This window comes from Lethenteron reissneri, chromosome 2 (genome assembly GCF_015708825.2).
Source record: "Lethenteron reissneri isolate LAM-NWPU_2019-01 chromosome 2, ASM1570882v1, whole genome shotgun sequence".
Lineage (NCBI taxonomy): Eukaryota > Metazoa > Chordata > Hyperoartia > Petromyzontiformes > Petromyzontidae > Lethenteron > Lethenteron reissneri.
In genome coordinates this window covers 9,816,181-9,839,325 of record NC_083780.1, presented here as the reverse complement: position 1 = coordinate 9,839,325, position 23,145 = coordinate 9,816,181, and the positions used below count along the sequence as shown (strand labels likewise).

General features: G+C 46.2%; 1 protein-coding gene across 2 annotated transcripts; it reads right to left on the bottom strand.

Annotated features, from left to right (window-relative positions):
* LOC133343449 (dipeptidase 1-like) lies at nt 1-22,074 on the bottom strand. Of its 2 annotated transcripts, none has more exons than XM_061553077.1 (11): nt 21,980-22,074; nt 21,118-21,350; nt 19,817-19,943; nt 17,732-17,864; nt 16,103-16,253; nt 13,415-13,484; nt 12,570-12,746; nt 9,321-9,405; nt 5,315-5,390; nt 3,289-3,424; nt 1-1,546 (listed from the first exon to the last, which is right to left on the bottom strand). In XM_061553077.1, the coding sequence occupies exons 2-11, from the start codon at nt 21,240-21,242 to the stop codon at nt 1,361-1,363; spliced, it is 1,266 nt and encodes a 421-aa protein (XP_061409061.1). In that variant the 5' UTR covers nt 21,243-21,350; nt 21,980-22,074; the 3' UTR covers nt 1-1,360. The 2 variants fall into 2 exon arrangements, with proteins under 2 accessions (XP_061409061.1, XP_061409070.1); XM_061553086.1 differs by having other exon boundaries at nt 21,118-21,267; nt 21,980-22,072.
* Between the last annotated feature and the right edge of the window lie 1,071 nt (nt 22,075-23,145).

Below are 23,145 nucleotides of genomic sequence, written 5' to 3'. Positions count from 1 at the left end.
ATCTGAAAATCTTTTTTATTTTTGATCAAAACACGTGCGATTACGTATTTATTAACCGATTCTACGTTTTTAAGATTAGTAATTTACCACCATCGCAGTCTACGTATGCAGAGTAAATACAGTACCCATCTTCTTGGTTCTTTCGGTAAAGTCACGTAGAAGGGAAATAATAAAATAATAAAAATAAAACATAAAATTATTCTCACGGCGACTGCTTGCGTTGTGGCCGAAGCGTCGTGAGAATTATCTTATTATTTTTTATTCTTATTATTTTATTTCTCTTCTACGTGACTTTACCGAATGAACCAAGAAGATGAATTCCTGCAGTCACGAAAGCTTTAAATTGAAATTTACTGTACCCATGTTTTAAAACAAATGTTCACCCTCTTTTATTTGTAACTATTGTAGAGATAACAAAAAAACATTTACTTTGTCTCTTTTACCCAGTTTAAAGTTAACCCGATATATATATTTTTAAAATTCTCAGAGCTGGTATTTAGACAAATTAAATACATAAGCAGAATTAACGTGGTGGTGGTGTTTTTTTCTTGTGCCGTCATTGGTGACCGGGCTGAGACCACCAAACTCGATGCACTCAAGGACCCAGGCAGGTTCACAGGTGGCTGAAACCTGGATTCAAACCTAGGCCCTTCGAGCCACCCGTGCCACCTCGGGACAGACATCAAATCACGGAGAATCACTCGTGGGGAGAACACATCGAGAGGACGGGATGACGGAGCGGTAGTGACGGAATGGAATGCGTTTGAGAGGATGTAGGTTGCTGGGGTGGGGGATTAGGGGGTTGTTGAACCGCGGGACCGTGAGAGATCGTGGCATCTTGGGGAGGCCCCCATCCAGCAGCGTGGCCGATGACGATGGTTAAGATGCATTCACCTGTGTGGTGGATGGACATGCCATCCCACGGAGCGATGGAATCGGACCGCTGGTGCAGCTTCTGAGCGTCGCAGGGTCATGAGCAGGTGGCGGCGTGGGCTGGGTGCAGGCCACTCGTCGACCGTCGGACGAGATTCGCGGCCGAGCGAGCGACATCGGGCCGTGGAGACGGAGCGATGGAATCGTGCACGCGGCGCAAGGAGGAGCGGCATGGATCGTTGCCTCATCGCAAGACCGTGGGATGGGGGCGAGGCGCGGTGGTGGTGACGGATTGGGAAGACCTCTATCCAGCGGTGGATCGAGTGGAGCTGATGATATCGACGATGACGATTGTACGTGCGTCGAACTTCTTTCGCGCCGTGCTAATCGGAGGTACGGCGGGATGGGTGGGAGGGGACAAACACGCACAGAGAAGCAGTTCGGTTCGTGCAGGGCCCGTGCGACGCGCCGCCCGTGCGACCTTCGCTCACTGCACGAGACGCGACAGCGCCGACAGAGCGAGCGAAACAGGGACGAGGAGGGGGGCTGCGTCTCGGAGGGGCGCCGACGATTCGCTCTTCAATTCGATGTCGGTTCTGCACCCGGTTTCAAGCAGTTCCTCTTCTGGAATCCGGCTGTCGTCCGGCAGTTTGCTCTTCTGAGAATCCCTCACCTGCAGAGCGGAGAGCACCGGAGACGTTGCTTAAGACACGGCGCAGATCAACGCCAACCAACAACCACAGCCGCCATTCGCCACCAAGTGGCAGGTGGCAATCGCAACAGGGGTGCACTTGTGCCATGCCACGTGGCCACAGCTGGTGAATCTGCCAGGCATCTCAGTCGGTCAACCCATTAACACCTAGGGCTGTCCTGTGACATCCTGCACCTAGCCTGGTACTGTGGGGAGCACAGGGGGTGCATCACGCATTATCTAACCAGAGGAATGTGGAATTTCCACTACCGGCTCTGGGGCTGTTAACCGGTGATGCGCACTGCCTTCTCAGTGCTAATTGGGTGCCACGGTGGCGAGGAGATGTTAACTACCTCGCCTGGTATACAGGAGGCCGTGGCTTCGATCCCGACCCTGACACCTGCTGCTGTATATTCTGAGTTTGCGTGTCTCCTCTCCCCGTGGAAGCGTGGATTTTTCTCCTGGTCACGTTTAAAATAAACATCACGCGTTTATGGAGTATTTGGCTGCTGTACATTTCCACACGACAATGAAAATCCACTTCGTTGAGCTATCATTTGTAAGTGGGTCGCATCTGAAAAAATTAACCCGTAAAAACAAAGTTTTTCACTATAAATCCTTTATATGCGTGGCGGCTAGAGTCCTCTCGTCCTCTGGCTTGAGATGGCTGCCACCTATGGGTTAGATGATTGCCTGCCACCATTAAGCAATTGGTAATTAAATTTTTTTTTTTAAATCCTCAAAAGTGTAAAGTTATGGAAATTTTTTCACGCAAATAAATTGTCACGCACAACGAGTCTGTGTGCAAAATGTCAGCTCGATTGGATCACGGGAAGTGGGTTAAAAAACGACCGAAAGATTTGCACGATCGTAAGCGCGCAAGCAAGCAAGTGAACTTAATATAAAGGATTTAAAAAGAGCTATACAGCTCAGTGGGCCTTGCCTGGGAAGATAAAAAAAATCGTAGAGTTTAATCAGCATCAAGCTTGCTTAGATTCTGAGATCTGATCGGATGCGTCCCTTGGTGATCGTATCTCGCGTCGCTGGGACCTGTGACTTGGTCCGAGGATGCTCGGACGAAAGGACACAAGATCGTGGGTGATGACGGGATTGTAGAAGATTTCATCCAGCAGTGGAACAGCGCATGGCTGCTGCTGACGATGACGATGAGTGCAATGGACATTGCTTATTAAGGCCTAATTCAGGTGTAAGTCATGAACATGAGAATCGAGGTGATACGGCGCCTTTCAGCTCGGAGGGGCGATGATTGTTGCGTGGTCTAGCCTAGGGGACCCCCCCCCCAGTGGCAGCTGCCCCTGTGTGGTAGAAGGCGACTTAGCAACTGGCCTGCAAGTGGGCATTAGTCCGTGTCAAATTCTGACTTTAAACTTTCGTGACTGCAGGAATTCATATTCTTTGGTTCTTTGGGTAAAGTCACGAAGATAGAAAAATAAAAAAATATAAAGTAAATAAAAATAAAATAATGAAAAATTAAACGATTTATTTTATTCTTTTTATTTGTATTCACTTTATTTTTTTATTATTATTTTTCTATCTACGTGACTTAACCGAAAGAATCAAAGACTATTACTCTGTCAGTCGGGGGCTATTATTGCTTTGAGGTCTCGCCTCGGGGACCACGGTGGCTCAGCACCTGGCGTGCGAGCAGTAGGGGGCCGTGATTTCCACCGCTGCTGCCGCTGCTGCTGTGTGTGTGTAACCACCTGCTCCACGGCCTTCATGACTCGCAGCAGATTTCCACCCAGCGCCAACTTCACTTCCGCCTCGGTCCAGTTCCTGTTCAGGAGCTCGGCCACCAGGTGTGGATATTTGGAAACGTCCTCCAGTCCCGTGGGCACCCTGACAAAGACAAGGATCACCCCACCCCGTATAGACTTTAACAGACCTTTGGGGAAAGTGCGGTTAGCGAGGAGCATCTTCTGAAGGCCACTATGTATGTGTGTTGAATTTCGTTTGGCACCGTACGTCAGGGGTCCCCAACCCCCGGGCCGTGGACCGGTACCGGTCACGTGGCCTGTTCGGAACCGGGCCGCACAGCAGGAGGTGAGCGGTGAGTCCGCGGGTGGGCCGTCCATTATTTTAATTACCGTCCGTGCCTCTTTCCTGCACTGCGCACTTGGCTCAGCAGTCACAGTGTTGGTAAGCCCACAAGCTGCTAACCTCTAGCCACAATGAGTAAAAAAGCAAACGTCGCTGGAGAGCTTCTTTGAAAGGGGGGAAAGATTTAGATTTAAAGCTTTCGTGACTGCAGGGATTCATATTCTTGGTTCTTTCGATAAAGTCACGTAGAAGGGAAATAAATAATATAAATATAAAACAATAAAAATTCTCACATTTCGACTGCAACACAAGCAATCATTATTACCAAGAAAATGCTCTTGCTGTGGATTTCACACCTGATGACGATTGCTTGTGTTGCAGTCGAAACGTCGTGAGAATTTTTATTGTTATATATCAATATTGTTTTATTATTTCCTTTCTATGTGACTTTACCGAAAGAACCAAGAATAAGGGGGAAAGACCCAATGATGAAACCCCCCCCACCCCGGTCCGTGAAAAAATTGTCTTCCACGAAACGGGTCCCTGGTGTCAAAAATGTTGGGGGCCGCTGACGTACGTAGCCAACCGTGCCAAGTCGTGGTGCTACCCAGGCAAAGTGGTGGGTGGCCCAACACCGCGCCTGACCGCCTTGTGCTCCCCATTGCTGATGTTTACACACAGCACCAGGTGCTCGTTTAAGGCCGAGTCGACCTAGGGGAGGCCCACGACCGGTCTCGCATCTCCCGGTTCGTAGCGCAGCGCGCTGAACAATGCGCCGCCGCTCCTCGACATCCAAAGACAAAGATCCCCCGTTTAGCCTTAGCAGACTAACCACGTAGATACTCTTTGGTTCTTTCGGTAAAGTCACGTAGGTATAAAATAAAATAAATCACGACGTTTCTGGCGCAGCGCAAGCGACGTGACTTTACCGAAAGAACCAACGAGTACGGTCCTGCAGTCACGAAAGCTTCAAATCAAGATTTAACCACGTAGACTTTCGCGACCAATATTATTCGCAATAAAGGTTTTTGGGTTCGATCGCGTAAGTATAAATGTGTCGTGACCCTCCACCACCCGACACGGCCAATCGGTAAGGGATTTGTCACGTAAACAAAACGCCGAATAGTCACCCCTTCAGCCCACCGGTGTGTTGAAGAGTGAATCCGCAACATTTACAATCTGAGTACGACGTTTCGCTGGTAAATTCCATCAACCAGCATCATTGGGCAATTTGCCAGAATAGTGAAGCAATCCACCTGCTTCCGGTCTTAAATAGAGCAGGATGACGTCATCACTGAACCCAATTAGGTGCAGAGATCAGATCTTAAATTTGGAGCTTTCGTGACTGCAGGAATTACTCTTTGGTTCTTTCGGTAAAGTCACGTATAAAGATAAAATAATAAATTAAATAATAGCATACGACGTTTCGATTGCAACACAAGCAATAATCATCAGGTATAAATGAAATAGCAACAAAAATCTAACCAGAAAACTATAGACAAGACATATAAGCAGACAGATATCATCAAGATACATAGAGAGAGAGTAACACATAGGCACACAGAGAGGGAGATCGTCTCTGTGGCGAGGCCTTAAATAGACAGAGGAGGCGGGGGCGGAGAGAGAGATCAGATCTGACTCCTCTTTATTTTTTTAGGTGCGTGACGTCATTTATGGACGGCCCCTTACCTCGGCACTCCGTCGTAATCCCCTCCAAAGCCCACCGACTCGTTTCCAGCGATTTTCTTGATGTGGTCAAAGTGGTCTAAGAGCGAACAGAAGGGACACACGTTGTGTTCAATCGCGATGCGTGCCATTCAGACTCTGCCTTCTCGACAGACCTGTTCTCTTTTTTTTCATTAACCGACTAGAAAAAATTGTAATCCTGCATAATGCACGGGCATAATATGACTTTGAAACCCCCCGCCCACCTCCTGCGCATTCCACAAGTAGTACTAATCCCATATCTGCATTTACCATAAATATGCTAAATTCCTCTTGATATGCAAATTATTTTGTCAAGGCGCTCTTCCCCTTCCAACCCAGCTTAAATATACGCTCCAAGCGTGGTGGTGTTTCATTCAGACGCTGTCTCCCCGATAGACCTGGTCTTCACCTGAGGACGGCTGCTTGCGTTGTGGCCGAAACGTCGTGAGAATAATTTTATTATGTTTTATTTTTATTATTTTCCTTCTACGTGACTTTACCGAAAAAACCAAGAACATGAACCCTTTGTTAATCCATTGCTGGATGACGACAGCCTCCCCCCCTCCCCCGCGCCGTTTCATATCGCGTTGCGGTGGTTTGACCATACTTCACCACACTCGTCAGCGCGACTATTGTATGTAGGGTGTGTAGGTATATATAGAGTCAATAGATACTACTGAGTCTATTGTATGTAGGGTGTGTAGGTATATATAGAGTCAGTAGATACTACTGAGTCTATTGTATGTAGGGTGTGTAGGTATATATAGAGTCAGTAGATACTACTGAGTCTATTGTATGTAGGGTGTGTAGGTATATATAGAGTGAGTAGATACTACGGAGTCTATTGTATGTAGGGTGTGTAGGTATATATAGAGTCAGTAGATACTACTGACTCTATTGTATGTAGGGTGTGCAGGTATATATAGAGTCAGTAGATACTACTGAGTCTATTGTATGTAGGGTGTGTAGGTATATATAGAGTCAGTAGATACTACTGACTCTATTGTATGTAGGGTGTGTAGGCATATATAGAGTCAATAGATACTACTGACTCTATTGTATGTAGGGTGTGTAGGTATATATAGAGTGAGTAGATACTACTGAGTCTATTGTATGTAGGGTGTGTAGGTATATATAGAGTCAATAGATACTACTGAGTCTATTGTATGTAGGGTGTGCAGGTATATATAGAGTCAATAGATACTACTGACTCTATTGTATGTAGGGTGTGTAGGCATATATAGAGTCAGTAGATACTACTGACTCTATTGTATGTAGGGTGTGTAAGCATATATAGAGTCAGTAGATACTACTGACTCTATTGTATGTAGGGTGTGTAGGCATATATAGAGTCAGTAGATACATCATACTACTGACTGGATTGTATGTAGGGTGTGTAGGCATATATGCCTACAAAATTACATAATTTTATTAAGCGGGGGGTAGGGGGTCGAAAAATGTTGGATCTCTGTTGGATCAACTTTTTACCACCAGATCTGGGGGGCGGGGGTCCACTTTCTATAACTTTTTTGGATTCAGGCCTTCTGAAAGTTCTCTTAATTTAGCTGACGGACAAACGTAACGCGGGGCTTTTATAATAAATATATAGAAGGGAAATAATACAATAATAAAAATAAAACATAATAAAAATTAAACAATAAAATACAATTCTCAGTGAGAATTGTATTTTATTATTATTATTTTATTATTTTATTATTTCCCTTCTACGTGACTTTACCGAAAGAACCAAGAAGATGAATCCCTGCAGTTACGAAAGCTTTACATCGAAAAATAAATATATCATTTTTATTTGACCAGGTAAGAGCTATGTAGCTCTTTTTGTTCAGAAGCGCCCTGGCCATCACAAATGCTTGCTCAACTAGTGGCTTATCATCATCATCATGTGGAAATGTATAGCAGAAGCTATGGCGATGTTGATTCGAAATGTGGAGGGGTAAAACCCGGAGGACGCGGAGATAAATCCACGTGACCACGGGGAGAGAGACACGCAAACTCTAAATGTAGAACAGACATCAGGGTCGGGTTTGAACCCACGACCTCCTTGCACACCAGGCGAGGTAGTTAACATCTCGCCACCGTGGCGCCCCACGCTACCCAGAGCGTGTCCCGATGTAACTCACTCCTCGTACTGTCCTGTGACTATGGCTCTCTCTCTCTTTCTCTCCCTCTGTGCGTGAGACGAGTCGCGTCTTGCTGGTGTTCTCGTCCCAGGCTCGGAGTTCACAGCGAACATCAAAACCATTTCGATTTAAAGCTTTCGTGACTGCAGGGATTCATCTTCTTGGTTCTTTCGGTAAAGTCACGTAGAATGGAAATAATAAAATAATAAACATTAAATAAAACATAATAAAATAAAATAATATAACAATATAATATAATAATCTAATAAAAGAAAAAATATAATAATATAATAATAATGTTTTATTTTATTTTATTATTTACATTCTACGTGACTTTACCGAAAGAACCAAGAAGATCAAAACCATTGAGAAGGAAGCTTCGGGGGGATTGTGTTAGCACGGACGTGTAGCACCAAAGAAAAACCCGTGCCTGGAGGGCCTGCTTTTAACAGGTTCTGCTTAAGTTAATTTATTTTGTTAACCAGTTAGAGAACTAAATAAGTATAACCCGTAAAAACAAAGGTTTTCACTATAAATCCTTTATATGCGTGGCAGCGAACTTAATATAAAGGATTTAAAAATATATTCGCCTGTGGAGGACGCGGGGATCGATCCCGCGACCTTTGGCATGGGAAGCGAGGGCGCTACCAACTGCGCTACTCCGCCACGGCCTGTGGAGGGGTTACGCTCTGGGCTCTTACACTCTGACGTTCAGCCAAAGCCATGAATGCGTTCTATTTGAATATATGTAAAATAAATTTTTTTTGCCTAAAAAGTGTAAAATTTTGGGAATTTTTTTTCACGAACAATAATTTTCTGGCACAACGAGTCTGTGTGGAAAATGTCAGCTCGATTGGATCACGGGAAGTGGGTTAAAAAACGACCGAAAGATTTGCACGGTCCTAAGCGCGCAAGCAAGCAAGCAAGCGAACTTAATATAAAGGATTTAAAAAAAGAACATCAATAGACCAGGATGAGTTTTATTTGCAAGAGTGATCTGGGACCAATTAGCCTGGCCAACAGGGGCAAGGTTGATTGATGCAGTGTTTAATCCAAACTGAGTAACTTTCTTTGTCAGTTCTAGATTTGAAGCTTTCGTGACTGCAATGATTCATACTCTTAGGTTTTTTCGGTAAAGTCACGTGGGTAAAAAATAAATAATACAAATAATATAAATAATAGAAATAAAATAATAAATCACGACGTTTCGGGCGCAACACAAGCGTCCGTCATCAGGTGGGACAACCATAGCACGAAACAATTGCTGAAGTGTGCAATTGTTTCGTGCTGTGGTTGTTCCACCTGATGACGGACGCTTGTGTTGCGCCCGAAACGTCGTGATTTATTATTTTATTTATATTATTATTTCTATTATTTTTTATTATTTATGATTTATTTTTACATACGTTTCTTTTTTCTTCTTGGTTCTTTCGGTAAAGTCACGTAGAATGGAAATAATAAAATAATAAAAATAAAACCTAATATTACGTTTTATTTTTATTTTTTATTTTTAAACGTAATATTGTTTTATTTTTTTATAATTTTATTATTTCCATTCTACGTGAACCAAGAAGATGAATCCCTGCAGTCATGAAAGCTTTAAATCGAAATGTATACTTTTCTTTGTCAGCCTGCATTAACGGTGATGGTGACGAGGTGTCTAAGACCGGCTCAAATATCACTCGCCGCTGGCCTTTTGGCGTGGCCGGGGAATTAAAACTTTGGTCGCCGGGTTTCATAGCGCAGTGCGCTAACCGTTGCGCCACCGCTCCAAGCACACGCAGAATGTGCTTGTGAGCAACGTCTCAACACGAGTGACGCCTTCGCTGTAGAATGCGTGAACGTACCTGCGACGTTTGACAGCGTGGCAGTCATTGAACAGGTGACGTAGGCATTGAAGAAGTTTACCATCACCACACTTTTCGTCTCTTTCTGGAATAAAAGACACAAAATAAAGACTTTTTTTGAATGTCGGGGTTTGTATTTTTTAAATCCTTTATTTTAAGTTCGCTTGCTTGCTTGCGTGCTTGCGTGCTTGCTTGCTTGCTTACGACCGTGCAAATCTTTCGGTCGTTTTTTAACCCACTTCCCGTGATCCAATCGAGCTGACATGTTGCACACAGACTCGTTGTGCGAGACAATTAATGTTCGTGAAAATTTTTTTCCAAAATTTTACACTGTTTAGTGAAAACAAATTAAATATTTAATTACCAATTGCTTAATACTGGCAGACAATCATCTGACGCATAGGTGGCAGCCATCTCAAGCCAGAGGACGAGAGGACTCTAGCCGTCACGCATATAAAGGATTTAGAGTGAAAAACTTTGTTTTTACGGGTTATACTTATTTACAGTTTCAGTCGTAAAGGCAAACTTAACACGTAGGGTTTGACGCAGCCAATATTACAATTCAGAATGAACGATTGGGTGAGGCCACGTAACGATCTGACCAAATTTGCGTCGCGCTGAATTTCTCCTGGAATAGTCCAGAACGCCGTCCGTTGAGACGATTTCGATTATTTTTTGTTGCTATAAATTTCCCAATGACGAGCCACTTTGTTGAGCTACGATTTGTGGCCAGGTCGCTTTTGAACAATAAGTAAATAACCTCAGTGGACTTTGTCTGGTCTGATGGGTATGGTGTAGTTTTATTTCAATCTGTTTCGAGTGATTTGTTGAACATTTCTTGTACTTTGCACTCCGATTGTGTGTTTTATTTTGTTTGTTTATTGCAACGTGTTTACCCGCCCCGACTGTAAATCCGTGAAAAAAGCTTAATAGCTCACCGGATTCCTCCAGTTTAAATAAAGACTCTGATTCTGACACCCATCTCGGGTCGATGTTGTCCTCGCAACGCCGCAGATTGTGTGATGTTTGCGTTTGTGCTTCGTTTGTTGCCTTTTTCCCCGACCCCCGATGAGCACGGTTGGCTATTTACATTGCGAAAGACGTTCAAAATACATTCGAACTCCTGCATGCCAGTGTGTCTGATCCTTGTAGCGTCGCAGACAAAATTATACACGGATTAAAATCTTTTTTTTGTTCCTATCGGTGCATTGCTGTGTTTGTTTTTCACGATCATGTTCAGTTTTTTTCTTCTTGGTTCTTTCGGTAAAGTCACGTAGAAGGGAAATAATAAAATAGTAAAAATTAAACATAATGAAATAATTCTCACGACGTTTCGGCCACAACGCAAGCAGCCGTCCTCAGGTGAAGAAACAGGTCTGTCGGGAAGACAGAGTCTGAATGTATGTCTTCCCGACAGACCTGTTTCTTCACCTGAGGACGGCTGCTTGCGTTGTGGCCGAAACGTCGTGAGAATTATTTTATGTTTTATTTTTATTATTTTATTATTTCCCTTCTACGTGACTTTACCGAAAGAACCAAGAAGATGAATCCCTGCAGTCACGAAAGCTTTAAATCGAAAGTTCAGTTTTAATTAAAAAAATTACTTCGGGTTGCCCCTCTTTATTCTGTCGTTCTGATCCTGGTCTATGGCTTCAATGACTTCAACATGTGAATATTGATTGTATAATGGAGGAATCCGTCCAGTCGGGACGGGTAAGAACGTTACAACAAATAAACAAACACGATAAGTACAAAAAGGTAAAAACAGATCACCCAAACACAAACAACAAGTAAAACTAAACCATCCCCATTCCACCAGACAAAGCGCACACTTCCCTAGGCACACACGTGCTCAAGATGTCATACAAAGACAAGGATCCCCCATATAGCCTTAACAGACTGTAGGGGCAAGTGCTGTGAAGGCCCGAACGGCACACGACGGGGTGGGTGACCAACACCACGCCCGACCGCCTTTGTCTCCCCAGTAGTGATGTTTACACACCGCACCAGGTACTTATTCAAGGCTGAGTCGACCTAGGGCAGGCCCAGGACCGCTTCAGATAATCGTCACTTTGGTGTTGGCCGTGAGCGGGAATCGAACCCGGGTCGTCGGGTTTACAGCGCAGCTCAGCTCAGCGCTAACCGCTACACTACCGCTCCCCACACACACACACAGGTACACACACACAGGCACAAACAAAGATCCCCCATATAGCCTTAACAGACTGTAGGGGCAAGTGCTGATAGCGAGCACCTATGAAGGCCGGAACGGTACACGAGGGGGTGGGTGGCCAGCACCACGCCCGACCGCCTTTGTCTCCCTAGTGGCGATGTTTACACACCGCACCAGGTACTCATTTAAGGCTGAGTTGACCTAGGGGAGGCCCGGGACCGGTTCAGATAATCGTCACTGGTGTTGGCCGTGAGCGGGAATCGAACTCGGGTCGCCGGGTTCATAGCGCAGCGCGCTAACCGCTGCACTACCGCTCCCCAATCCTGCTACGGGTGACCAGATGTTACCAGATGTTACTCGAATTCAACTTCTGGTTTCCTTTACGACGAAACCGTCCTTCAACGAGGACGCGGGCCTCCCGTGACGCCAAAAATCGCCCGACAGTCGATGCGACGTCGTGTCAGCCTATAGTGGCATTGGGGGTGGGGGGGGGGATGATTAACCGAGTTGAGTATATTTCGATTGAAAGCTTTCGTGACTGCAGGGATTCATCTTCTTGGTTCTTTCGGTAAAGTCACGTAGAAGGGAAATAATAACATAATAAAAATAAAACATAATAAAATATTGTATTTTATTATGTTTTATTTTTATTATTTATATCACGTAGAAGGGAAGTAATAAAATAATAAAAATTCAACATAATAAAACATTTTTACATAATAAAATATTGTATTTTATTATGTTTTATTTTTATTATTTATGTCACGTAGAAGGGAAATAATAAAATAATAAAAATGAAAAACAGAATAAAAAATAAAACGTAATAAAATATTGTATTTTATTATGTTTTATTTTTGTTATTTATGTCACGTAGAAGGGAAATGATAAAATAATAAAAATAAAGCATAATAAAAAATAAAACATAATAAAATATTGTATTTTATAATGTTTTATTTTTATTATTTACGTTTTATTTGTATTATTTTATTATTTCCCTTCCACGTGACTTTACCGCAAGAACCAAGAAGACGAGTTGAGTAAAATGCAGGTTTTTGTTTGGTGCCAGCGCTTCTCACCACTTTGAGCAGGAGGTCATCCGGCAGGTTGCGGTAGTGCTTGCAGATCTCGAAGGCCGAGGAGTGGCTGAAAATGATGGGGGCCTCGGAAACTTCGAGGGCGTCCCGAGTCGCTTTCAGGGAGACGTGGGATGCGTCCACCATCATTCCCAGGCGATTCATCTCCAGCACCACAAGCTGTGGACGGCAGCGGCGCACGCAGCGCGGTAAGGGGCCGCCCATAAATGACGTCACGCGGGTTTGTACGATTTTTGCCCCTCCCCCCCCCTTCGTCACACGGCGTCACAAAAAGTCAGACCCCCCCTCCCCCTCTCAAATATGACGTCACAAAGCTCTGCCCCCGCCCGCCCCCCCCAAAAAATAAAACACGCTTAAAATTGCTTTAAACTATTGTCATTGTAGTGCGTATTTAATGTGGCGCTGCGCTCTGATGTTGTAGGAGAAAACATTTATTAAACATCTTCTTGGTTCTTTCGGTAAAGTCACGTAGAACGAACCAAGAAGATGAATCCCTGCAGTCACGAAAGCTTTAAATCGAAATTTATTAAACAGTCTATTTAATTAAGTAGAACGTGTTGTCTATATTCATTTAAAGTTGCGCATTTTGATGTGACGCCACATTTCTCAACCCCCCGACCCCCCCTCGTCACACATCGTCACAAATGTCTGACCACCCCGCCCCTGTAGGTGCGTGACGTCATTTATGGACGGCCCCTAACGAAAGAAGTCGATAAGAAGAAGAAAACGAGCTGGTCACAGCGTCCCGTCTCACACGGAGACGGGACCGCTGGGTGTGTGGAGGCGATGCCAGATGATGGTCGGGTCACCGAGGTGCGTCAACTTACTTTTCCGAAAGGAGAGAGCCCATTGGAGTGTGACGGATCCTCGCCACTGTCCACACGCCAGTTGTCCACCCTGCGCCAAGAATGCAAACATTTTCTAGTCGTCTTCTTGGTTCTTTCGGTAAAGTCACGTAGAAGGGAAATAATAAAATAATAAAAATAAAACATAATAAAATAATTCTCACGACGTTTCGGCCACAACGCAAGCAGCCGTCCTCAGGTGAAGACCAGGTCTGTCGGGGAGACAGCGTCTGAATGAAATACCACCAGGCTTGGCAGCGTATATTTAAGCTGGGTTGGAAGGGGGGAAGGGCGCCTTGACAAAATAATTTGCATATCAAGAGGAATTTAGCATATTTATGGGAAATGCAGATATGGGATTAGTACTACTTGTGAAATGCGTAGGAGGTGGGCGGGGGGTTTCAAAGTCATATTATGCCCATGCATTATGCAGGATTAGACATTTTTCTAGTCGGTTAATGAAAAAAAACCTACTAACTATTTATTTTTATTTTACCAAGGTAAACCCCACCGAGCTGTTAGGTATTTTTTTAAGAAGCGAAATGGCCACAAATGAAAGCTCAACGAAAGTGGCTTATCATCACGTGAACATTTACACCATTGGAACCTCATTTTCCAGTAAAAAAATATGATAATTGGTTTTTTACCCTTCTATCCGGCAACAAAACTGACACTTTTTTTTACGAGGAGTCATGTTTGCATAGACCACAATACCTGCAGTCGTAATGCAAACAAAAAACACAACTCTGATAATGTATGCACTGTCCTTTTGGCGTCATCTGGTCCAACACCATGTGAGACTAGGCTCTAAGGAAAGCTGACTTGGGTGTGGACCAATCAACTTCAAGGACAGTGCATACATTATCAAAGTTGTGTTTTTTGTTTGCATTATGACTGCAGGTATTGTGGTCTATGCAAACATGACTCCTCGTAAAAAAGGTGTCAGTTTTGTTGCCGGATAGAAGGGTAAAAAAAACAATTATCATCACGTGGACATTTATAGCAGCAGACATATACTCTAAACCAGGGGTGGGGAACGTCCGGCCCGCGGGCCGGACGAGGCCCACGAAATCATTTGGTGTGGCCCTGCCAAGGCAACTGCAGGCGGGACTCGAAATTCAATAAATGTAGGAGCAAACCTGCAAAAGCAGTTGCGAGTAGCAGCAACATCATCAATACCAGCTAACATCACACGCCTCGCCAAAGAGAAGCAGTTCCAGCCATCGCATTAGGGGCGAGTTAATTAAATGTTTGGCCAAATATAACAGGCTAATTTTTAAGTTGATAATTTTGTATGGCCCGCGAATGATGTTATAAATATCCAAATGCCCCTTGGCAGAAATAAGTATAACCCGTAAAAACAAAGTTTTTCACTCTAAATCCTTTATATGCGTGGCGGCTAGAGTCCTCTCGTCCTCTGGCTTGAGATGGCTGCCACCTATGGGTCAGATGATTGTCTGCAGTATTAAACAATTGGTAATTAAATATTTTATTTGTTTTCCCTAAACAGTGTAAAATTTAGGAAATTTTTTTTCACGAACATTAATTGTCTCGCACAACGAGTCTGTGTGCAAAATGTCAGCTCGATTGGATCACGGGAAGTGGGTTAAAAAACGACCGAAAGGTTTGCACGGTCGTAAGCAAGCACACAAGCACGCAAGCACGCAAGCAAGCAAGCGAACTTAATATAAAGGATTAAAAAAGGTTCCCCACCTCTGTCTAAACGGACGTTGATTCTAAATGTGGAGGGAAAAACCGGACGATCCAGAAAAAATTCCACGCGACCACGGTGAGAGAGAGAGAGAGAGACAGAACACGCAAACTCCAAATATATGACAGGTATCAGGAACCGGATCGAACCCACGACCTCCTGCATACCAGGTGAGGGAGATGACATCGCGTCACCGTGAGGCGCCTCGTTGTGACTTCGTTATCTCCCCGGCTCTGAATCGGCTGACTCGATTAATCACCAGGTGAGACAGACCCACTCTCCCCCCCCGCCTCCACCAAAAACAAAGACTACCCAGTTAAATGTGTGTCGTACACCCTCCGCCACTCGACACAGCCAATTAATAAAGTTGTTCACGTGACAACTGTATTGATTGGCTGCGGTCAGGCGGCAAATCAAATAAAATCATCTTCTTGGTTCTTTCGGTAAAGTCACGTAGAATGGAAATAATAAAATAATAAAAATAAAACATAATAAAATAATTCTCACGACGTTTCTATTTTATTATGTTAAATTTTTATTATTTAAATATTTCCATTCTACGTGACTTTACCGAAAGAACCAAGAAGAAACATAAAATCAATTTGCCCCGTATCATCTTAACAGACTGTTGGGGCAAGTGCTGTTAGCGAGTAGCACCGATGAAGACCGGCAAGGCACACGAGGGGGTGGGTGGCCAACACCACGCCCGGCCGCCTTTATCTCCCCAGTGGTGATATTTACACACCGCACCCAGGTACTCATTTTAGAGCTGAGTCGACCTAAGGGGGGCCCAGGACCGGTTCAGGTAATCGTCACCGGGGGACTGCAGCCAGTGACAACCATCCCGAGTTGGCCGCCGTCTTCATTGCACGGCTGCTCAGCTAAATGGGACCTGCTCCTCGCCAGCTGAGCAAGAAAAGGGCCCCGAGTTGTCTTGATGGGTCTCGACTGCGACTCACCATGGAGTGTTACAGCTGTGAGTCAGGGTCATGTATCGAACCCCCAGGTTGTAGAAGAGGCGCAGAGTCGCCAGGCTGCTGTCGATGGAGTGACCGCCCTCCACTCCGATGAGCGAAGCGATTTTCCCAGCAGCGTGGGCATCTACGATCTCTGCAACGAGAAGACGAAAACAAAATCAAGAAAATAAGTATAACCCGTAAACACAAAGTTTTCCCACTCTAAATCCTTTATATGCGTGGCGGCTAGAGTCCTCTCGTCCTCTGGCTTGAGATGGCTGCCACCTATGGGTCAGATGATGTTAGCTCGATTGGATCACGGGAAGTGGGTTAAAAAACGACCGAAAGATTTGCACGGTCGTAAGCAAGCAAGCAAGCACGCAAGCACGCAAGCAAGCGAACTTAATATAAAGGATTTAATAATGACTACGGTGCCTTTTCGGCCCAGAAGATCACAGGGCTTCATCTTGCACGAAGCTCACCGCGCATGCCCACTGCACAAACCCTGGCGGCAGCAGATGCTGATACCTGATGATGCACAAATGGAAAATAAAAAACTCCCCAGACGCGATAACGACGTATGACGACGCAACGGCCCCGGTCCACAGATACGAAGGAGACATCGCAGCGACGATGATGTCTCCTGACGAGGTTGACCACTGTGAATGCGAAATCGTAGTTTCTTTCTTGATTTGAAACTTTCACGGTAACGCGGAAAGCGCGCCCCGTTATAACGCGGTTTCTGAGCGGTCGACGGCGAACTACTTTCTCGAGCTGCGCAGGCTGAGCGGAGTGATACGGGACGCGGCGGAGTACCCCCTCGGTGCTTTGTCCCGCCATCTCGCCGTGTGTGGTGTGCCCGGTAGTAGTAGTGGTGCTGGTGGTGTTTACAGCGTATCTCCCTTAATTTGGAGCTTTCGTGAATGCAGGGATTACTCTTTTGTTATTTCGGTAAAGTCGCGTATAAAGATAACATAATAAATTAAATAAGCAATCGTCATCAGGTATAAAAGAAATAGCAACAAAAATCTAACCAGAAAACTATAGACGGACATATAAGCAGACAGATATCACAAAGATACACAGAGAGAGAACATCGTTACACGTGACTTTACCGAAAGAACCAAAGAGTACAGCGTATCTCGCCAAACATCATCGGGAAAATTTCGATTTAAAGCTTTCGTGACTGCAGGGATTCATCTTCTTGGTTCTTTCGGTAAAGTCACGTAGAAGGGAAGTAATAAAAATAATAAAAATTAAAACACTAATAAAATAATTCTCACGACGTTTCGGCCACAACGCAAGCAGCCGTCCTCAGGTGAAAACCAGGTCCGTCGAGGCGACAGAGTCTGAATGAAACAGCACACGAGCTTGGGGCATTTATATATAATCTGGGCGCCTTGACAAAGGAATTTGCATATCAAGAGGAATTTAGCATATTTATGGGAAATGCTGCAATGTCGTGAGAATTATTTTATTATGTTTTATTTTTATTATTTTATTACTTCCCTTCTACGTGACTTTACCGAAAGAACCAAGAAGATCATCGGGAAACTGACGTTTTCGCTGAACGCGTTTTTGCGCTCAGGCTCGGCACTCTCCCAGGAGTGCGATCTGCCACGTCTCGCTCACCTTGAGCCGTGGTGGCGAACGAGAAGGCATCGGGATATTTGTGGCACATTCTCTGGATGACGTCGATCTGCTCCAGTGTTTGCTGCACGGAGTCCTTGTACTGGGAGTCGCACGGCACGTAGGCTGCCCAGAACTGCACGGACAAAGACCAAGATCCCCAACCATCGTATAGCCTTAGGGGTTGTCCATAATGACATCAAGCAATTTTAGACGATTTTTGACCCCCCCCCCCCCGTCGTCACACGGTGTCACAAAAAGTCAGACCCCCCCCCCTCAAATATGACGTCACAAAGCACTGCCTCCCCCCCTACCCCCCCAAAAATAAAACATGCTTCAAATCGCTTTAAACTATTGTCATTGTAGTGCGTATTTAATGTGGCGCTGCACTCTGATGTTGTAGGAGAAACATTTATTACAGTCTATTTAATTAAGTAGAACGTGTTGTCTATATTTATTTTAAGTTGCGCATTTTTACGTGACGTCACATTTCTCAAACCCCCCCCTCCCTCGTCACACATCGTCACAAATGTCTGACCTTCCCCCCCCAGGTGCGTGACGTCATTTATGGACGGCCCTTTAACAAGACTGGTGGGGCAAGTGCTGGGAACGAGTAGCACCTGTGGAGGCCGACATGGCACGGCACACGAGGGGGTGGGGTGCCCAACACCACGCCCGGCCGTCCTTTGTCTCCCAAGTGGCGATATTTACACACCGCACCGGGTACTCATTTGAGAGCTGAGTCGACCCAGGGGAGGCCCCAGGACCGGTTCATATAATCGTCGCTTGTGTCGGCCGTGGGCCGTGAGCGGGAATCGAACTCGGGTCGCCGGGTTCAGGAGCGCAGTGCGCTAGCCACCACACTACCGCCCGCTCCACACACACAGAGATACATATTTCACCCGTATAGCCTCAACAGACTGTAGGGGCAAGTGCTGTTAGCGAGCACCTATGAAGGCCGGCACGGCACACGAGGGGGTGGGTGGCACCACGCCCGGCCGCCTTCGTCTCCCCAGTGGCGATGTTTTACACAGCGCACCGGGTACTCATTTGAGGCTGAAGTTGACCTAGCACAGACACGTGCACACACGGACACAGATTCCCAGGAGCCTCGGGCCATCGGGACAAGTTCTGTTAATACATGAAAATCATCAACTGGATGTAAGCGAGACCAGGCGGACTGTATGGGGTTGCCTAGGGTCGGATCACACATCACTCGCGTCACTGGCCTAGAATTGAACTCGAGTCGCCGGGTTCGTAGCGGAGCGCGCTAACCACTGCGCCACCGCTCCCCAATGATAAGCACAAATACAAAGATCCCCCGTGTAGCCTTAACAGACTGTTGGGGCAAGTGCTGTTAGCGAGTAGCACCTATGAATGCCTGAACGGCATACGGAGGGGGGGGGGGGAGGGGGGGGGTGGCCAGCAACCACGCCCGACCGCCTTTGTCTCCCCAGTGGCGATGTTTACACACCGCACCATGTACTCATTTGAGGCTGAGTTGACCCAAGGGAGGCCCAGGCCCGGCTCAGATAATCGTCACACTGGTGATGGCCGTGATCGAGAATTGAACTCGGGTCGCCGGGTTCGTAGCGCAGCGTAGCGCTAACCGCTACACCACCGCTCCCCCCCCCACACACACAGGTACACACACACAGGTACAGACACACACGCACACACAGGTACACACACACAGGTACACACACACAGGTACACACCCACACACACACGCACACACAGGTACACACACACATAGGTACACACATACACAGGTACACACACAGGTACACACACACAGGTACACACACACAGGTACACACACACACAGGTACACACACACACAGGTACACACACACATAGGTACACACACAGGTACACACACACACAGGTACACACACACAGGTACACACACAGGTACACACACACAGGTACACACACACATACACAGGTACACACACAGGTACATACAGGTACACACACACAGGTACACACACACATACACAGGTACACACACACAGGTACACACAGGTACACACAAACACGCGCGCGCACGCGCTCACGCAGTGAGGGTTTGTGGCCGTCTCACACCTGGGCCCCGACGTGTCCGCTGCGGAGTTTGTCGATGTTGGTGTGGGTGGTGTTGATCGTGACGAGGTCGATCTGTCCCAGCTGGTTTTTGACTTTTGCTCGAATCTGCCAAGGGAGGTCGTTGTGCCTGGGGGGGGGGGGAAACAACAACGATCCGTCATCAGTGTCGCATCGAGCCCGACGCTGACGATGCCTGCTGCTGTATATTTGGAGTTTGCGTGTCTTTCATCATCATCATCATCACCACGGTGGCGAGATGTTAACTATCTCGCCTGGTGTGCAGGAGGTCGTCGATTCGATCCCGACCCTGACGCCTGCTGCTGTATATTTGGAGTTTGTTTGTGTCTCTCTCTCATAATCATCACGGTGGCTAGGAGATGTTAACTACCTCGTCTGGTGTGCAGGAGGGCGTGGGTTCAATCCTGACCCTGACACCTGCTGCTGTATATTTGGAATTTGCGTGTCTCTCTCTCTCTCATAATCATCATCACGGTGGCTAGGTACACACACACACACACACAGGTACACACACACAGGTACACACACAGGTACACACATACACACATACACAAGTACACACACACAGGTACACACACAGAGGTACACACACAGGTACACACATACACAGGTACACACATACACAGGTACACACACACAGGTACACACACACAGGTACACACACACAAGTACACACACAGGTACACACACACAGAGGTACACACACAGATACACACACACAGGTACACACACACACAGGTACACACACACAGGTACACACACAGGTACACACACACACAGGTACACACACAGGTACACATACATAGGTACACACACAGGTACACACACACACAGGTACAAACACACAGGTACACACACACAGGTACACACACACAGGTACACACACAGGTACACACACACAGGTACACACACAGGTACACACACACAGGTACACACACACACACAGGTACAAACACACAGGTACACACACACACACAGGTACACACACACACACACAGGTACACACACACAGGTACACACACACAGGTACAAACACACAGGTACACACACACAGGCACACACACAAACACACAGGTACACACACACAGGTACACACACACACAGGTACAGCTCGCAGCAGACATCGCAGCTGTCGCGATTCTCACCTGAAGACGAGCGCTCGTGTTGCGTCCGAAACGTCGTGATTTATTTGAGTTCATTTCTACCTTCGTGACTTTACCGAAAGAACCAACGAGTATGGATTCCTGCAGTCACGAAAGCTTCAAATCAAGGTTGTAACTTACCCGTCAATGAGTGGAACTTCCTCCATGAGCCGCACCGCCCTCTCCAAGTCCGTCTGTGCGTTTGTCGTGCCGCAAAAGAGAATCAGCGTCGTCGTCAGCAGCGTCCCGAAGTAGAACGCAGACATCGCGGCTTCAAGGTGTCCGAATCCTCTAAAATTGGGCGAACAAATTGAACCAAGGCTGACCACGAAATTCGTGTCGGTTATGAGTCCTTCCGCACGGATGTGTCCCCTCTGTGCAAAGACAAAAAAACACGAAGATTTCTCCCGTATAGCCTGTAACAGACTGTTGGGGCAAGCGCTGTTAGCGAGCACCTATGAAGTTCGGAACGACACACGCAGGGGATGGGTGGCCAGCACCACGCCCGAACGCCTTTGTCTCCCTAGTGGTGATGTTTCACACACTGAACCAGATACTCATCGGAGGCTGAGTCGACCTAGAGGAGCCCCAGAACCGGTTCAAATAATCGTCACTGGTGTTGGCCGTGAGCGGGGCTCGAACTCGTGTCGCCGGGTTCATTGAGCAGCGCTCTAATCACTCTACACGCACACACATTATATAGGCGGCGGTGCTGTTTCACCTCTAAGGCTGCGTCGTAAACAATTATCTTTCTCCGTTAATGTGTTATCCATTTATATACATCGCATGGGCTGTGGATTGTCCATCGATTGCAAATTTAAGTGCATGGGCGGACGGGTGAATGTGTAACGGGTTCCGGAGACACTTGTAGAGGTAACTTCTTTATTACAATCCAACACTCCAACTCCACAACACTCCTGATACTCTGTTACAGCCTAGGTACACAGCCTAGGTACACAGCCTAGATACTCTACTCTGGCTACGCTCTGGAACTCGCCCTCACAAGGTCGTAGCGTCGGGAGTTCCAGAGTCCCACCACCGGCTCTCACAACATCCCAGGGTCCTCAGATGGCTGGTCTTGTGTCTTGGGTCTTGAGCTACGACTGGACCTGATTCGTCCAGGGAGCTCCCCCTTTTATGCCTAGTCCCCAACGAGGGGTGGGGCCGTGTGCGCCCCCAGATATCCCACAGAGCACACACAGCCCCCCCCCCCCCGTTGGTGGCGCCAAGCGGCTTAAGCGCCTGGGCCGCCCAGGGTCCCAGAGCCCCCAGCAGCTCCTCCCTTCTTATGTCACTACAAATGTATCACAAGTCCCCGTGCGGAGGGAGGACTTCTTCTTGTTCTTTCTCATGGATTCAGAGCAGCAGATTCGAGATGTGATTGTAGACGTTGTTGACAATACAGGTTGCTTCGGGTTAGATCGCGTTAATGTATAAAAGTGTCGTTAAACTCGCCACCACCCGACACAGCCAATTTAGTAAGGTTTGTCACGTAAACAGAGCGTGTCTTATTCGTCACTAGCACACCGCTGTGTTGGAGAGCAAAGCCACAACAACGTTTACAATCATTGGAAACTCCTTTGTCAGTAGCAAAATATGATAATTGGTTTTTTACCCTTTTATCTGGCAACAAAATTGACACCTTTTTTTACAAGGAGTCATGTGTGCATTGACCACAATACCTGCGGTCAGAATGCAAACAAAAAACACAACTCTGATAATGAATGCACTGTCCTTGAAATTGATTGGTTCACACCTGAGACAGCTTTTCTTAGAGCCTAGTCTCACATGGTGTTGGACCAGATGACGCCAAAAGGCGCACAACTCAAAGACAATGCACCATCAGAGTATGAGAGCTCGGGGTAAGCATTTACACCATTGGGACCTCCTTTGCCAGTAGCAAAATATGATAATTGTTTTTTCTACCCTTTCATCTGGCAACAAAACTGACACCTTTTTTTTACAAGGAGTCATGTTTTCATTGACCACAATACCTGCGGTCGGAATGCAAACAAAAAACAAAAAAGTGTCAGTTTTGTTGCCAGATAAAAGGGTAAAAAAAACAATTATCATATTGCTACTGGCAAAGGAAGTTCCAATGGTGTAAACGTTAACAATCTGGAGTACGACGTTTCGCCGGTAATTACAACCAGCTTCATCAGGCAACAG